This window comes from Pipra filicauda, unplaced genomic scaffold, assembly GCF_003945595.2.
Source record: "Pipra filicauda isolate LSUMZ 115617 unplaced genomic scaffold, ASM394559v2 scaffold91_size2508729_pilon, whole genome shotgun sequence".
Taxonomy (NCBI): domain Eukaryota; kingdom Metazoa; phylum Chordata; class Aves; order Passeriformes; family Pipridae; genus Pipra; species Pipra filicauda.
This window is the reverse complement of record NW_024105109.1, coordinates 331,613-348,406: the sequence shown is the minus strand read 5'-3', so window position 1 is coordinate 348,406 and position 16,794 is coordinate 331,613. Positions and strand designations below refer to the sequence as shown.

At 41.2% G+C, this 16,794-nt stretch overlaps 1 protein-coding gene across 1 annotated transcript in view; it reads right to left on the bottom strand.

Moving 5' to 3' along the window:
• TGFBR2 (transforming growth factor beta receptor 2) overlaps positions 1–5,155 on the bottom strand; it is a 58,750-nt gene extending 53,595 nt beyond the window's left edge. The window contains exon 1 of the mRNA XM_027733398.2: positions 4,852–5,155. Within this exon, the coding sequence (XP_027589199.1) occupies positions 4,852–4,945 (94 nt within the window). The 5' untranslated portion in view covers positions 4,946–5,155. The remainder of the gene's footprint in view (positions 1–4,851) is intronic.
• Between the last annotated feature and the right edge of the window lie 11,639 nt (positions 5,156–16,794).

Sequence of the window (16,794 nt, the reverse complement as noted above, 5' to 3'; positions counted from 1 at the left end):
TTTCATAAAAAAGCACAAGTATTTTGTCATCACCTTTTATTTTATTCTTGATTTAAGAGTTTAAAAACCAGTCCTCATTATCCTGTAGGAAAAAAAAAAAAAAAGAAACAGAAACCCTTCTAACACCAAGAAGATTTAAGGCTAAAGACCCAGTAAGTAAACCAAAATCTCAGCACGAAGTCTCTTTGACTAGGACTCAGCCCACTTTTTTTTTTTTAATCAGGGCTGGCTCTCCACTACTTCATGGTGGAAATCCCTTGTACTCTCCAACATCTGCACAGACTGGTTGATCTCTTAGTCAATTTTACTGAGTTTGTAATGCTCTGGCAACACAAACTATCTAATCTCCCTGGGATGTGCCTACCTGGATATTTTCCCCAAGTCAAAGGGCTCCTATGTGGCAAAGGAGGTGATGCACTACTGGTCTCCCATCTGCCTCACAACATCCTTTCATTCCTCAGCTCACCAGGTGCCAAAAGGGCTGTGGGAACCATGGGCAGATCAGGAATGTAACAGCTCACCTGCCTCCTGCTGATCCCAGGAACACAAAGCTGGCTGGTAGCCTTGCCTTTCACTGTACCACCAACTCTCGACTGTGGCCATGCAAGCGTGGAGATTGCATGGATCACTTTCAGATCAAAATGTGTCACTGCACTTGTGATAATATTTCATACCTAGCTGATACAAGTGCACCCTGCTACACAAAATCCAAGAGTAACAGGTTAGGCCCCACTAGTTGGTTTTGCTCATTCTGGCTATACCGAAAGTAAGACACAGCTCTTCTAAGAAGTGACAGAGAATGCTAGAAAAGTACATACAGCCCATACATACGTTATTGACAAAAAAGTTCCTATGCTACAAACGCAAGAAATATCACCGTAAAAATATCTTGCAGAGGAAATATAAGCATCGGAAACTCCAAAAACTGGTGCTACAGGAATACTATGCTTTTTTCCTTCCCCTTAAAAGAGCAACTCCTGCCAAAAAGCCTTTGAAAAAAACAAGCCCACAAAGAAACCCCACAAACTAAACCATCAGGAATTTTTCTTCTGGTAAGAACCTGACACCATATTTGCTCCTAAATTCTGAGTTAACCTTGTCACAGTGACAACTTTTATCAGGGACCATTATAGGACTCTGTATCTTTGAAACTAACAATTCATCCTAGAAAGAAGCATTTAACTTTGAAAGAAATGTTATTTGGCTAAATGTAGGTTATCTAATAGTAAGTGTTCACAAAATGTAAGTGAAAAAATATTACAAATATGAAAAAATCTGAATTATCCCATTACCCTTTTTTCTGAAATTACTTCTGAAACTGTTTCAGGAAACCTGTTATAACTCTATGTAACTCTACTAATGCTAATGGAAATATATTCATTTGCAGCAGCTTAAGATCCAGCTCATCATTTTTTAATAGAAACCATTCCTATATGGGATTCACCACCTGAATATTATAGAAGCATGTTAATGCCAAGGACCTAAAAATAGCAATTAAATAAAAGTGTTTTTCAAAGTCTTAGGTATAAAAGCCTTAAAATGCAAGGATATCCCATAAATAGAAGAAAATGAAATAATATCTCTGATCTATTCCTACTTACCTCCTGAAATACCTGAAAAATCGCCAGTTTTAATGGGGGGCAGGAATGCATTTTAGACTCAATCATGTTATAAACATGTTCCATCATGTTATGAGATGTTTTTTCTCCTACTTCCCTCCTGCAAATCACTGAAACTTCAAATTTGATTTTCACACTATAAAATTAACTAATTACGATATAGCTTTAAAAAAATTAAAGAGACACTAAGGCAAGTAGAGTTTGGCTGAATGGAAAAATTAAGTTCCTGATGTTCAGAGATGAAAAATTATTACACAGATGATTCCAAGAAACAAATTTCTGCTTATGATAATCTAAATATAAATTATAGATTGATATTCACTTGAACACAGCAGCATCAATTTTTTATGTGGGCAACTGCTGTTTTGCATTGCCATTTATTGATTAAATGCTCAATATACCATTTGCAGTCATTCAAAAAAATCACACCTTGTCCCTTTACTCTATGGAAAAAAACTTTAATTTTTTGTTTGTAGTACAGGACACGAGAGCATCTTTTTCAAAGCAGATTATTCCTATTAAGCCTGTTCATGAACTTGTGGGTTTGTCCAGAGTCTTTATGGGAATGTGACATTCCTGTTTAATATTTTTCTGTGAAGAACATTAAAATGAAATTTTGGCTGGGGCTTTATTAACCTATCTAACAAAAGTCAGCTGGTCAGTAGGCTTACCTGGGAACTGAGCTCTTCTGAGACTGATGTCTCTCCTTTTTCAACCTCACTGAACTGCTGAGCTACTACGAAGTAAGTAGCTCTTTTTGTTTGTTTGTTTGTTTTGTTTTCCCCAAAACATTTGGCAGCTATAGTTTTCATTTCAATGTCAAATGACTACCAACTAAACCTCATGCTTTCTGTCCCACAGAACTGTTGTTTTCTGGCCAACTCTGCCCGTCATAATCACAATAGAATCCTATGGTGATTATTAGAACAACTTTTGGAGCTATAGGATAGATTATTTGACAACAGGTCTACTCAGTTTTGGTTATTGTACAGTGCAAATGAAGATCAGTATGAAAAATTCTGAATTGTAGCCAGTCTACATACTTTTTCCTCACAGGACCTACAACAAGAAAGAAAAACAACCTTTAAAGCTATGTCCGCTTTTAAAAATCTACCTGTAGGTTTGAGACTATCTATAACTGGTTGATTGGGGGGGAAAAAAAGTACAATAATAAATAACACAAGATTAACAAAAGTGGAGTATATTCTTTTAAAGTTTTTTTGCAATGGGAATCTGTAAAAATTTGGGTCTGGGGTAAAATAAAAGCAAACACTAGTTGAAGCTGCACACCTCAAATTAAAAAAAAATATAATTTTGGGCCCTGGGACACCACAGTGTCTTATTCTTACACTGTTTTTTTCTTCTGCCCTAAGCTTTGATTCAAAGGAATTGACTGACAAACAGATTGTCCTCCAAAGTATCTTTATTAACACATTGGTGGAGAGGACACAGGGTTAACTCCACAAATGTACCTCTGCTTTTTCACATTTTTGTTGGGCTTATATAGCAATTTTTTCATAAATGTCATACACTCTTACATTTTTGTGGTTAGTAGCTGATAAACTAAATGGTTAAGCACACATTACAATAGCATTTTATTTTACTTAGGTGTAAGACATATTTTCTGGCTTTCTTGTTAACACTTGTCTACGTTCCTAAAAGGAACAGTTAGTTACCTATCTGTTCCTCCAAGCTTGCTTATGTATTTTTGAAGCAACAGTTAGTTAACCATCTGTCTCTCTTACAAGAGCAGTTCCCTATTTGCAGCTAGCAGTTTTGAATAGTCGGTTAAATTTTCTAATTTGCTAAGTCACACTAAACCAGACCTGCTTATGCTTATCACAGTTACAATATAAAGTTGATAATTCTTCGTCTCAGCTTCCATGAATAACTTTGCAGGTATGTAAAACCTGTTGACTTTGACAGGATTATCAATGAAGCATGAAGTTATTCATAACTGTGCATAGCTAATGGCAGCAGTTATACAAGGGTTACCTGCTTTATGTTATTATGTTTCAGCCACAATTTTGAGACCAGTATGGACCATGAATGGACCACAAGGGAGAATCAGAGGGCACAGAGCAAAACTGGTAGCAGCCCTGTTGTCTGCATATCTTACCTGAAGACTAAAACTAGATGTGATATCACAAGACATCTCAGAAATCCACTTAATTCTTCAAAGGTGTTTCAAATGCAGTTTTGCTGCAATCTGCTGTTCTCTCTTTAGGTTCACCATTGTGCTGCAACATGATTTAGGGCCTAACCTTGCTGTTACAGATGTTAGTTCACAGAAAAGGGTAACTCCTAGTAGGACAGAGAAGGAAAGCTCCTCAGGGCAGGGATCTTGTTTTTACAGCAGAATTTTAAGCTCTTAGTACATTACAAATTATGATATGAAGAATACTGCAAGCCACAGCCTCAAAAACCTAAGGATGCCTTGGTAAAAGCAGAGTAAGGAATGTAAAGTGTCATTAACAGTGAGTCAACATGCGCAGTCAGTGCTACAGGAATGACTGCTACTCAGTCCAACTGCTCACAGTGACGGGCTAAGCTCCGCTGTTGGCAGAAACTCACACGAAAAACCAAGCTTTCGGTAACCAACTGCAGATCCACGAGGAGCGGGCTCTCTGGCCACGCACAGGCCCTCGGCTTGGAGAGCCGGCACGCCGCGGCTCAAGCCATGTCCACCCGAGGCACCTTCCAGCCCTGTCCCCGTGGCTGTGCAGGGAGAGCTGCTCCGAAGGGCTCAGGAGGCGCGGGCCGCGGGTCCCGCCGTCCCGCCGCCTGCGGGCACACGGTGCGGGCCGGCACCAGGTGCGGGAGCTGCCGCAGCAGCTGCAGGCAGGGCCGGGCGGTCGTTCCCCCGGCGACAGCAGGCAGCTCCCGAGATGCCCTCTCCGGGCTCCTCCGGCCCGAACAGACCCTGCTGATTTCCTGCCAAATCCGCTCTTTTCTCCCCCCTCTTCCCTCCATGGACAGACCTCAGCTTTGGCCGCGAAACCCCGAGATTCCGAGTCCTTTCTTCCCCGCTTACTTTCCCTCAGGGCCATCAACAAACACGCTCACCCCTCCCGAAATGTTTCCAGCCTCAAAACTTAGCAACCGTGTCCCCCGCCTCCCGCGGCGGACTCCTGTCGCTTGTCCCTCGCCTCCTGCCCCCCTCCCGCCCCGCTCCGCTGCTGCCTCCGGCCCCAGCAGCTGTCAAAGGCAGCCCGGGCCGGCGTGCACTTACCCCGGAGCACAGCGGGGACCGAACTGCCCATGAGGACCCAGAGGGAAAGGCGCAGCAGCAGCCGCCGCAGGCTCCTCGGCAGCCGGGGAGTCATCGTGGAGCCGGATCGGCACGGCCGGCGAGCCGCGGGCGGGGCGCGGGGGCGGCGAGGAGGCCGCGGCGGCGGTGGCAGGGCAGGCGGGGAGCGGGGCTGCGCGGCTCCGCTGCTCGGGACCGAGGGTGACTCACTGAAAACTTCACTTCGGCGCTGCAGGGGAAACAGGAAATCTTAAACTTCGCAAACAGCTGGGCAGGACTTTCTTACTCTTACAGTAGTTCCTTCTCCCCCTTCCCACAGTCACCCCCTCCCCTGCGCTCGCCCTTTTTCTTTTTTCTTTTTTTTTTTTTTTTTTTTTTTTTTTTTTTTTTTTCATTTAACATGAAACCTCACCCAGTTTGATGTCAATCATCTGCTAGAGGCCAGCCCCTCTCAGGTCTGGCTCTCCCACCACAAGCGCGCCGGGGCCAGCCCCGACGTGCAGCCCGGATCCCTGCGCCTGCCTCCCTCTGAGGCGGGGACCGGCCACAGCCACCCGCCCGCGCTGCCGGGCCCCGGAGCTGCACCGGGGCTGGGGACAAGGCTCAAGGTCGAGAGGAAACGGCCAGCTCGGAGGGCTCCGTCTCCCTACCAGTTGAAAGAAGACCCAGTCATATCATTTGGGGCACGGGGACTTTCCAGAGCTCCTGCTGGCATCCGTATCCCTGATCTTAACGATGCTGCTGCAGCCGGTTTCCCCCTCTGCGGAACTGGAATCGGAAAGAAGGACGTAATCCCCAGATGAACTAAAGCAGGGAGCAGGGGAGGTTGAAGTCAGGGTAATAGTAGGAAACCTTCACACAGACTAGCTGGGCACTCAGCTTGCAGATGTTGAAGCTGGCTGGAGCAACTTGTCAGCTGCTTCTTATTTTGCACTTACCCCCAAATGGGCTGGATGTGCAATACCTTGATCTCAAATGCTGTGTATGTGACACAGATTAAGTTCTTCTCCAGCCCTCCCCAAAGCAGTTTTTACCAGAGATTTTGCCTTCTCCACGAACAAAAAATTGCACCTATGATTCAGGAGCAGGACCACACTGATGTGTATAGCCCAGTCAGAGATTGTAAGAACCATTAGACTTTCAATCTGAATAAGTCTTGAGCTTTCTGCCAGTATAAATCCAGCCATTGCATAGCCAACAGTTGTCTTGAGACTCATTTTTGGCTCACCGTCTCCCTTCCTCTCTGAGTTAAATGGCTGAGTATTGATGGAAGGGCGAAGTGATGCACATGGGGATAATTTGAAGGTGTTCGTGTGAACTGAGGTGGTTCGCTTTTGTCTGGGCTACAGCACTAGAGATACAGATCTGGGTATTTCAGAAAATAGCCTAAGGCCTCAGGGGAATACATGTAATCATGCTCTGACTGCCCCAGATCAACTCTGCTTGAATTTGGAAATGTTTGCATAAAGAATTTAATTGGCCTATAACAGACATAAAAAAATATGTGATTTTATGTAAATTGAGTTTTAAAAACTCCCTAAATGCATATTTTCACCATGCCATCTCAGTTGATGGTGTAAAGTCTCATAAAACTCTCCAAGAGCATTTTCCTCTCCCTCACCCTCTTTAAATACAGTCAAGATTCACTCAAGCACAGTCTCTACCTTCCAGAGGTAAGAAAAATTTTGGACTCCCTTTGAGCACAGACTGGAGTGTTCTTATCAGTTCCTGTGCACTAGCTCTGTGCTTGACTGTTTTCAGTATCCACTTAAACAAAAGCATTTCTCAACCTCCATTAGTATATAAGGAGTGCTGTACATTGCTGTCTCTTTGGAGCTGTCAAGCTACAGGTGCCAAAGAGCTGCTGTTTGCTTAGAAAGTTGGCTGTGTACGCTGAAATTTCCTATTAGTTTTTAGTGACGAACTTCCAACATAAAAAAGAAGTTTAAAAGCCAATAAATACAGATTTAATGCTACTATTCAAACCTGTCACAATCCAGGCTTGACTTGGCAAGCTGGCCTTTGCCTCACTTGCATCTCTCTCCCTCACATGAGTCCCATGGCTCTTCTCTCGCATGGGCACATTCTGACCAGTCTCTCTCATCTAGAGTCTGGCACTAGGAGAGGCACTTGCAGGAGATGGAGATCTTGGGAAGGGCTGTATTCGGGTCTCCAACAGTCTCTCACCCTTGAGTACAGCATGGCATCACAGCTCCTCTCTCTCACATGAGGTAAAATGGCACCTGTTACCCAGTAAGTGAGGAGTCTATGACAAATGGACTTCAGAAGTCTGATATTTCCATGTAAACATTGCTTTTATTTTCACAAATACATCATGCAGTGAGGACTGTGCTACAGCTGCACTTTGGATGTTCAGAGAACCCATTAGAATGCTAGGTGCTACTAGAAAGTTTTGGGGTGGAAGGAAGGTAGATATCCTCAGTGGAGGAGTACTGACTTTGTCACCTATAGCCTGTGTGGAAGTGGAAGTAACCCTGATTTGGTTCACAGATTTGTCCCAGGCAGGCTTATTAGTAAAATCTCATGTTCTACCTTTGAATACTGTAAGTCTCCCTATTAGGGCCCAAATGCAGCTTAATCAAGATTTCCTGCACAACCAAAATATATAAAATAAGACTAAGCTGGTCATTTCTTTCCACTTCCTTGTTCATAGTTCCCAGTTCCCTATTTGCAGATAGCAGTTTATTACTTACTTCTAGATTGAAACTCTGAGCATTGAACTTCAGTCGAATACCTGACTGAGGTAGAGAAAGAGCCTCCTTTGAAGAGGAGCAGATTAAAGACCTAAATAATCAACTCCAGCCTGACAGGGTAAGAAAGGGGCAGCTAATTTCAGTTCCTCACTTAGAAAGGCAAAATATTGAAACACAGAATATTATATATTCTTTCTTAACCTTAGAAGGTTATACCCAGAACACAAACAGTCTGGTACCTCTTGAATCTCAAGGCCTCCTAGTAAAGACAAACTAAGTACTTCTTGCTGTAGTTTTAGGTAGTTTTAGCTTTTAAAATAGTCCATAAAGACTACTGAGTATAAATTATCTCTCTTTGTTATTACAACAATTTTTTAGCTTTTCAGTATAGTACTTTTGTCAAAATCCCATGAGAACTACAACATTATTCTCATAGAAGGACACTTTCAACCTTCTACAAAACTTGCAGTGGTACTAAAAACTGTTGTTTCACTATACTTAACATACACTCCACTCAAAACCATTCTACACACAGTCAAGAACTGCTAATGCATTCGATAAAGCAATTCTTTTGATTAGTTTATTAACTTCAGTGTTGTTTTGTTTAAGAATCACAGAACAAGATAATTCTGAGACCCACTGACTCAGAATTAGGCTTATACTGTTTTACTAACATAATATAATATTCATGCCTATATAAAGCTTATATATGTGATGTAGGGTGAAGACATCTCACCTTACTTAGGCTGTCTAAAAGTTAGCCTTGGAGTGAAGTTCCAAGAGATGATTGAGACAACCCACCACCTTTCCTGCCATCTAAAGGAGCAGTCTCATTTTTTTGGCTGTAGTGAGATAGTCCTAAATCAGGTTCAAGAAGGAAAGGTTGGAGGGCAAATGCTGGTTGAACAGAACTGTCATTATTAGATCAACTACATTCCCTCAGTCATCCAATGATGGAAAGGAGTCCAGATATTTTAAAAACCTTCTAGACACATGAGCTGATGATAGAGAGCAGAGTTAGCCCAGACATCTACTTTTTAGGTATCTGATGTTAGATGACATGAATCCTAAAGAAAATGCTCTTTGAATCGTATACATCATATAAAGTAAGCTACAAGATGCTTTACCGACTGGTGATCATTGGAGCTACTTCCTGTGATATTTGTTTGGAATGACACAAGGCAATCAGATACATAGTATCTTGATATTACCTTGACAAAACTATTAATGACAAAACTGGACCAAGTAGTTTGACCCAAATAAAAACATTGATGACTCTGAATAAGTTTTGTCATAACTACTTTCAAAATAAAATAGGAAATCCGCTTGAAAAATTGACACATCCCTTTTCAATGTTTTTGGTACGATACAGTTGGGGTTTTGTTTTGAAGCAGACAACTAGTTTTGAATTTTTTTTTGTTCTCTCCATGTTACATATTTTAAAAAAAGGACATTGGAACAACATACAACACTTTAATTTCACTGCAGTGAAAGTTTATTTTTTAGGGAAATTTTGGCATTTTAGTTCAAATCAAAGTCAAATTTTGTAAGGCTGTATCATTTGAAACTCAAAACCTCTGTTCCCTGCAGCCCTTTGTTCACAAAACTAACATTTGCCTGCTAATTTTCAAATTGAGGGTGCTTGGCATGGAGTATTGGCCTTTCAGCATTCTTGATAAAAGCTCTGCCTGTTATGTGTATCATTCCTCTTTGGACTACTGTCAAACTGTTTTGCCTTGTATCACTGCTTGCATCATATTTTTATCTTAATTTAGGTTATCATAGAGCGCAGAACTATAACTACACTTAAATGCAGTTTTCTTCTTTTGCATAATCACTGGTTTTAACTTGTTAATAATGATTTGCACCATTATGAGAACAAAAGCACCCTCAAGCAAGGACATTTCAAAAGGTTGCATTTGTTGTAAAATATTTTGAAAAACTCATAAAAAGTGTTTGGACTTAACACAGCATTATGCTTATCTCACAGATATAATCAAATTAAAACATCTGTTGTGTGTAATCATCTGTCAGAAGCAGGAAATCAGCTCGTTATCAACTCCTGCATACATCAGAGGCAACAAGAATAATGTTATCTTCAAGATTTATCTTAGTAAAGCTTTCTGTACAAGCCTCCTGAATGACACTTAGCAAAATAAGAGTTTGAAATATTATTCTAATTAGCACTAGATTCTCAGGGCACTGCTCTTCACATGATCTCTGACTTTTAGCTATAATGCAAATCAGCCATTTTTAAGCTTCACCAAATTGACTTGTTCTGTGTTTACTGTGTATGTAAAAATACCCCCGAACAGTGAAAGCAGAAGTACATGGGTGCCAGAGGAGATATCCTTCTGCAGTGCTTCTGGCAGGAAGGACCACTAATCTCACCACACAACCTTTTAAAGGAAAACTTCCATTCTATTTTTTCAAAAGCAAAGGACATTTGGAGACTTTATACTGTCTTCAGCTTCTTGTACTTCTCACAATGGGTAGCTGAACTGGGGGGAAACCTTGCACATCTCCATAAATGTGTTGTATCTTTTGTCTTGAATCTTTTACATGTACAAAGAACTAGTAAAATTAAGTCTAGATGATGTGGCATTTTTAAAAGACATGGAAGCAAATTATTACAGATATACTATGAAGATAATTTAAATTACTCAAAAATATGGTTACCCATGGAACCTGTCTCTATTACCACATAATTTGTAGTATTCATTATCATCAAAGCTTGTTTTTATAGGCTCTTCATTGGAAAGAATTCGAACATTGGATGCCAAGCCTCAGAAAATATCTGAAACTATCAAAGAACTTCAGTAGTATAACAGAGGCCCTTCTGTTTCATTTTTCCCACAGCAACACAAGGGAGTTGTGAATCTATGATAGAGTATATCCCTAGATCTAATCTGAAAGAATCTCAATACTTCAGCCACAAAGCCCCAGAACTGAGGAAAGTATCCTCCCACCCCACCAAGCAGAAGATCATGTCTGTGTTATTCAGGAATGCAGCACACTGATGATGTTAAACTGGCTCATTTAACCGGATCTTTAAACAAATTTATTTGTGATACCACAGCTGTTCCTCTCAGAAAGGAAATGCATGGTTCTCTAATTTTTATCTGCAAGGCAACTTTATGGTCTGTGGTCACAGGAGGTGGCTACTGTGCTTTAGAGGTCAGAAGCAAGCAGTTCAGGAGGATCCAGAATGCCTTGGGAGTTGGATGTTGTTCCAACAGTGCTGACCCTGTAACAAATGAGCTAACTGTGGTTTCCAAATAACTTAGCTGATAAAATTCACTTTTGTTATTTTCCTCCTCTCTGACTAAGACCTTCATCAAACTAGCCTGCGAGCCCCCTTTTTGGTTTGTACACACACAGTCTCCCACATCTTCCAGTTGGTGTAACATCTCCTCAGTTGGAAGATGCTTCCCATGCAATCCTACCAGCCCTGAATGTTGGGAAGCTATTTCCCTTCACAGCTCAGGCCAGACTTGCTACCACCAATAGTTTCAATTCCCTGGCTGTAGCAGCCTAATACAGAGCAGTGCAAATTACATACTCCTCACCTGAAACTCTCAGGTGTGAAGGATTCCTACTCCATCCTGCAAGTGTGGACAAACCCTGGGGGCATTAAAGACCTCTGCAAAGATCAGGGAGAGATTGTTAATTCACAGCTTCAGTGATATTCACTGCTCCTTGCATCACTAGAACAGTATAGGGACTATTAGAGAAAAAACTTTAGTGCAATTTGCACCCATTTTGTTACCATTTTTTCAATATTAAAGTGTTAAAAATTGTCCTTCACTGAGAATTAGATGCTTTGAAGCTAATAAAAGATGCAAGATTGACTCCACTGTCTATGAAGAGAGAACACATGCATTTTCTGTCAATTTGGCAATTCTGGAGTGTCAATTTCCCGAGTTCTATGACCAGATACTGACTTCAGTGAGGGAACAAATGCACATTGCTGGTTCAAAGTCGTTTTTTCCTTCCACAGAAAGATGTATAACATTTCTTGCTCAACTTTGCCCTGTCTGTAAGAATATTTTTATGTATCTGGTGACCTATGGCTGGAGAAAGCGATTTGGTAATTCTCCTGCCTATCACAAATTGAGGTACAATTGAGAATGATGAAGGATGAGAGTGTGAGTGAATATTTGGTGTCTCTTCACATGATTTGAAGTACAGATAAAGGCACATCTTGTCCAATGCTGCTACAATTTGGTCTCTGAATCATGCAGCAATTGGAACCCTCCTGTCCTGAAGGACGTCTGCCCATCTAATATTAAAAGAATGCTTAGAAATTGAGGAATTTGTTGACTTTATGGTGAGGTAAACACGACAGCCAGGCAGCAGAGTGGGATGTACAGAGAAGTGTAGTGGTGCTCCTTAGGAAGTGAGAAGATCATGTTGAAGTCAGAAAAAATTTTGTGAAGAGCTTTTATAGCACTTGCTATTTGATGCATGTATTTGCTTGCCTTAAGTATTAGCTTAGTTTTCATCTTTTCTTTCTTTGATGATTTTTTACTGTGATTAAAAAATAAAAAAGAACAAAAAATCAACTTCAGTAATCTCCATCTCAAATGAAAAATAATTTACAGCTGTCTGCATGACATTACTCTTTTATGATTTAAATGTTTTTCCTTTAAAGGGCATGCTGTTCTGAATTAGCGTGTCTTTCTTTTCTTCATTTTGTTTCCTTTTTTTGCCTCTATTCTTTGTTTTCCTTTCTCTTATTTCCCCTATTCTCTATTAAATCTTTCTTTCTTTTCTTTCAGTTTATTTCTTATGAGTGTTTTAATCTGTCCCCATTGATTTTTCCTCTGGGTGTCAATTACAGACTGCCACTAAAAATTAATTTTTTGACATCTTTGCTATTAGTGCTATTTCTAACTATGGTAATGTTAGACTTAACAAGCTGCTTCTTCAGAAGTGTGTTTGTGTGTGCACCTTAAGGACTCATTCAGAAAAAATTGTGACTATTAGTTTCACAGCTAGCAACCACTACACTCAGTTAATTTATCAGTGGTAAAACTTTTGTGTCTCCCATAGTGCCTTTGAGTCAAAGCCCTGAATAAAGGGCACAGTGAAATGGGAGTGGCATAACATACTTCACAGCTCATTTATTTGCCCTGTTAACCACAATGAAGTGTCTCAGCTCAGGCTGGTCTCCATTCCTTTACTGCCCAACAATTTCTAGGTATTCTCAGATGTGGCGATAAGCTGATATGTAAAGCCCTGGAAAAACACAGTGGCACTGAGGTTCCACTTTTTCTAAGAGTGCAATCACTGATGTGTGGGTGGTGCCGGCAGGGTATAGCTGAATTGGAGTTGGTGTTGCACAGTGGGCTTGACCTCCTGCACAGAACCTCTTTCCACTCCTCTCTGATCTTCTTATGAAGCTTAGTGGCATATTGGGGAGCATAGATCCTATTTTCACTGTAAAAATGTACTTGATTTGCAGCAAGAACACAAACTGACCCATGAGAGTGGTAAATGTCTGCTGGTGCTGTCCCATAGTTTGCCCATCTGTGAGCTCTTCCATCCTTTATGGGGACTGGATCATTTTCTCAGATGAATGCTGCACTGTGATCCACTCTCAGACTTGGCACATTATGCTGGAAGATTCAGAGGGGACAAAGGTAGATTAGGCTGATTTATGCACCAAGATCCAGATTACCAGAGCCTATGCTGACTGCAGTGAAGACCTATCTTCCATGTAACTAAACGGGAAGCTAAAACACCAGCAGACTATTACCATAACCCAGAGCTGTAGCAGGATGTTTCAGTGTCAGAGCATCTCCTTTCTGTCCTGCCTTCCCCTCTACCATCAGTGCATCATCTCACCTGCTCCTTTACTCCTTTCAGTTCCTGAGTCCTTGTTCACAGTCTCCCTGCAGCTATTTCTAGCCTTCTCTGAGTTCCTACCAGCTGCCACAGCCTGCTCAACCCACTCAGCACAATGTGTGGCTCACGGGACAGCAGCCCCCCGGGGCTGGCAGGGTTTGACATACTTGCTTTGTGTTGTTGTGCCCTTCAGAGATATGCTGGGGTACATGTCCCAGCCCATCTCTGTGCCTCTTGTGGAAGACTTTACTTGTTATTTCCTGTAAAGTTTCTTAAATCCAATAAAGATTCAAGGAAAAAAGTAATCTGAAACACCTATTAGGTCATTGTTTAATTTCTTTCCTTATATAACTGCAGTGGGCAAGAGGATTTAAAAGGCAAACATGATTTTTAGCACTTTTATACTGTGATTAAAGTTTGCTGCTGCCATAGTCATATATTGTCAATAATCATTGACAAGAGGCTTTTCATCACGGACTTTTTACCCAGAAAATTGTGGAGTAAGTGCTGTCTTGGACTCTCTAAGAACTGGGATATCTAGCTGCTGCTTATTGATCGGTTTTGATATTGTTCATCCTCTTGAGTGTTGGTGAGAACAATAAGAATCTGTCAAAGAATGAATTTACACAGACAGTTCAAATATTGTTCCTTCTCTTCACCACATCAAGGCAGACATGGCTGTCAGCCCAATCATTTAGAACACAGGCTCCAGAAAACTGCAGTCACACAGAACATCTTCTGAAAGTCACAATTCCTTCCACATGCTGTGACAAATGGTGTCAGCTGTAGTAGTATTGCATGGTTTTTAGAGCACAGAGCCAAGCTTTGCTGCCTTCCTCTTTTCTGCTCACTGTACACCCATGTCAAGGCAAAGGAAGATAGCTTCCTTTGAAGGGGTTTTGTTGGCGACAAGAAGGCAGGCAGGTCATGGAGGTGATGAAAGGAGCAATGTACTATTTTGCCTTTTCTACATAGACGTGTAGACCTCTCTCTTACTGAATTGCAAGTCAAATAGACAAAACTCATAATCTTCCACTGGAGTAATCACTAGAGAAACATAAGTCTTTTTTTTTTCCCTTCTAATTTTTGCAAAAATCTTTTATGTTTTGCAGTGGAATAAACGACTTAAGGTACAAATTATCACAGTTGCATTATTCGTGACACCAGCCTACTCTTCTCTTCAGCTTTAAAAGTTTTCTAAGAATTACAGAAAACCCAATGATTCTTACAGATGAAGAGATACACCACTTCCTGTGAAGTGCTCAAAGATTCTCAGCTGGAATGTATGGTGTGGGAAAAGATGCTTGGGAAGCACAGGTAAATTTCTTTTCTCATAGTGAACATTACGACCTAAAAAAAAATGTTGCTTTGCTTACAGCACTTAGAAGACTTTTAAATAAGAAAGTATATTTATTCTTATTTCTGTTTTTTACTTTTGTGTGTGGCACGTGAAGGGGACAAATTGGGGGATAACTCATACCTCTGTGGATGTATTTTCTCCTGTGCAATATGGAAGTAATAATTACTACCCCACGATGTGGATAAGATTTATCTGTTAGGGTATATAAGTCAGACTTCACTTCCCAGGTGTAAAACACCATAAATGATATATGTACTTTATAACTCTAGTATGTTTTCTTCTACATTGCCTTTCAGGTGCAAACGCCATTCTCTTTACAGTCTTTGTGTTGATGGCTCTTAACCAGACATCTGCAGTATCAAATGCGATTCATCTAAGGCATGCTAACATTACCACTTACTGCTTGTAGCTCAGTACCAATCACACACTGGCAACGTGAGCTTCCAGGTGTGAAAGAAGTGGTGACAACTGAGAGCTGCAGGTGCTGATTGAGTGTGTAAGTCAATATGCGATAAGCAGGAACCAGTGTGAACTTTGGTTTCAAAGCCTAACAAGTATTTTGCAAAGGTTGCATTTGCAGCCCTAGACAGGAATTAGAGGTTGTTTTGCAGCACCCACAGAATAACCTTCTGCTGTTGCTCTACAAAGGATGCACACTACTTTCAGCTTTTGCAAACCAGTTTACCACAGAGACTGCTTTGTGGGCTCCCTGCTGCCGTGCTGGTGCTGTTGTACACAGGCAGCTAGGCTGCTCAGAGCACACAGCTGGTAGGGGGCTTGCTGCCTCCTTCCACAGCAGGCAGCCATTTCTGGCCTTCATCTACACCATTAGGAGATGGGTCCCAAGTTGTAAAGTCTGAATCTGGATCCAAATACAGTTTTCTTCAGCATTCACAGGAGATCTTATCCTAGGTTTGGGCTTCCTCCTTTCAAATCAAAGACCAGCTGCAAAACTTGTCTTTCAGCAAAAACTTCCTCAAAGCTTTGGGATCTGGGGTTGCAGTTTTGGTTTAGATCCATTTCTAGCTATTTTTGAAAATTCTGCATGTAGAAATTTAAGGCCAGATGTTTTTCTCATTGAAGTCAGTTGGGTCTTGCTTTCTTGACATCGATTTAAAAAAGGCACTTAGATTTGTAGAAATCTCCATTTTGTGATCTCAGTTTATTACATTAGACTCATGGCCATCTCTATTTAGTATTAACTCAGGATACATGTCCAAAAGAAAGTCCTTGTTTAGCTTGACCTCATACATTCTAATAGTTGCTTTTGGGGTGATGGGTTGTCTCCTCCAGAAATTTAGTGCCGAGATGAGAGCGGATCACCAAGCCATCAAAAGGCAATGATTTTTATGTTTCTGCCATTGTGTAAAACTCAAGTTGAACCCAGGAAGATGAGAGCTGGTGGTGCGCCTGTTGTCCAAAGGAAAGGACAGCACTGCAAGCAGAGTACAGCACTTACCAGGCTCACACAGGAGTTTTTAGAAGAGTTTTTGCTCTTAGCTCTATGTTGGAAAGAGTTTTTGCAAACATCTTGCTCTAGGAAAAAGAGTCTTCCTAAAGTGTATGTTATTAGTTATCTTTGTTTGTTTGTTTGTAACGAAATTAAAATTGAATGGGTTCTGCTCACTGAGCAGCACAGAAACAGCAGTTGGCTTGAAACGAAATGAGCTCAACTTGAAAAAACCCTCCGCTTCTGATACATGTTAGGCAATTTCCTGGTAAAAGTGTGATAAAGATTATTTGTATAAACAGTTGCTTCTCCAGCCATGTAGAAAGAAATGCTATTAATAGCAGGGGGTGGCTGTGGTTACAGTTAAGCAGTTCTCTGTGACCTTAGGTTACTAGCCTAGCGCTCCTCCACAACGCTGCAGGTTGCTCCTGGGCTGTTGTCAGCCTCTGAAACACATCAGCGGTCTCTGTTCTGTCTCTGTGTGAAACTTCATTGTGTTGGATGAAGGAAGTCTTCATACATCTGAATTTCATTTCAGAGGCCCGATAATG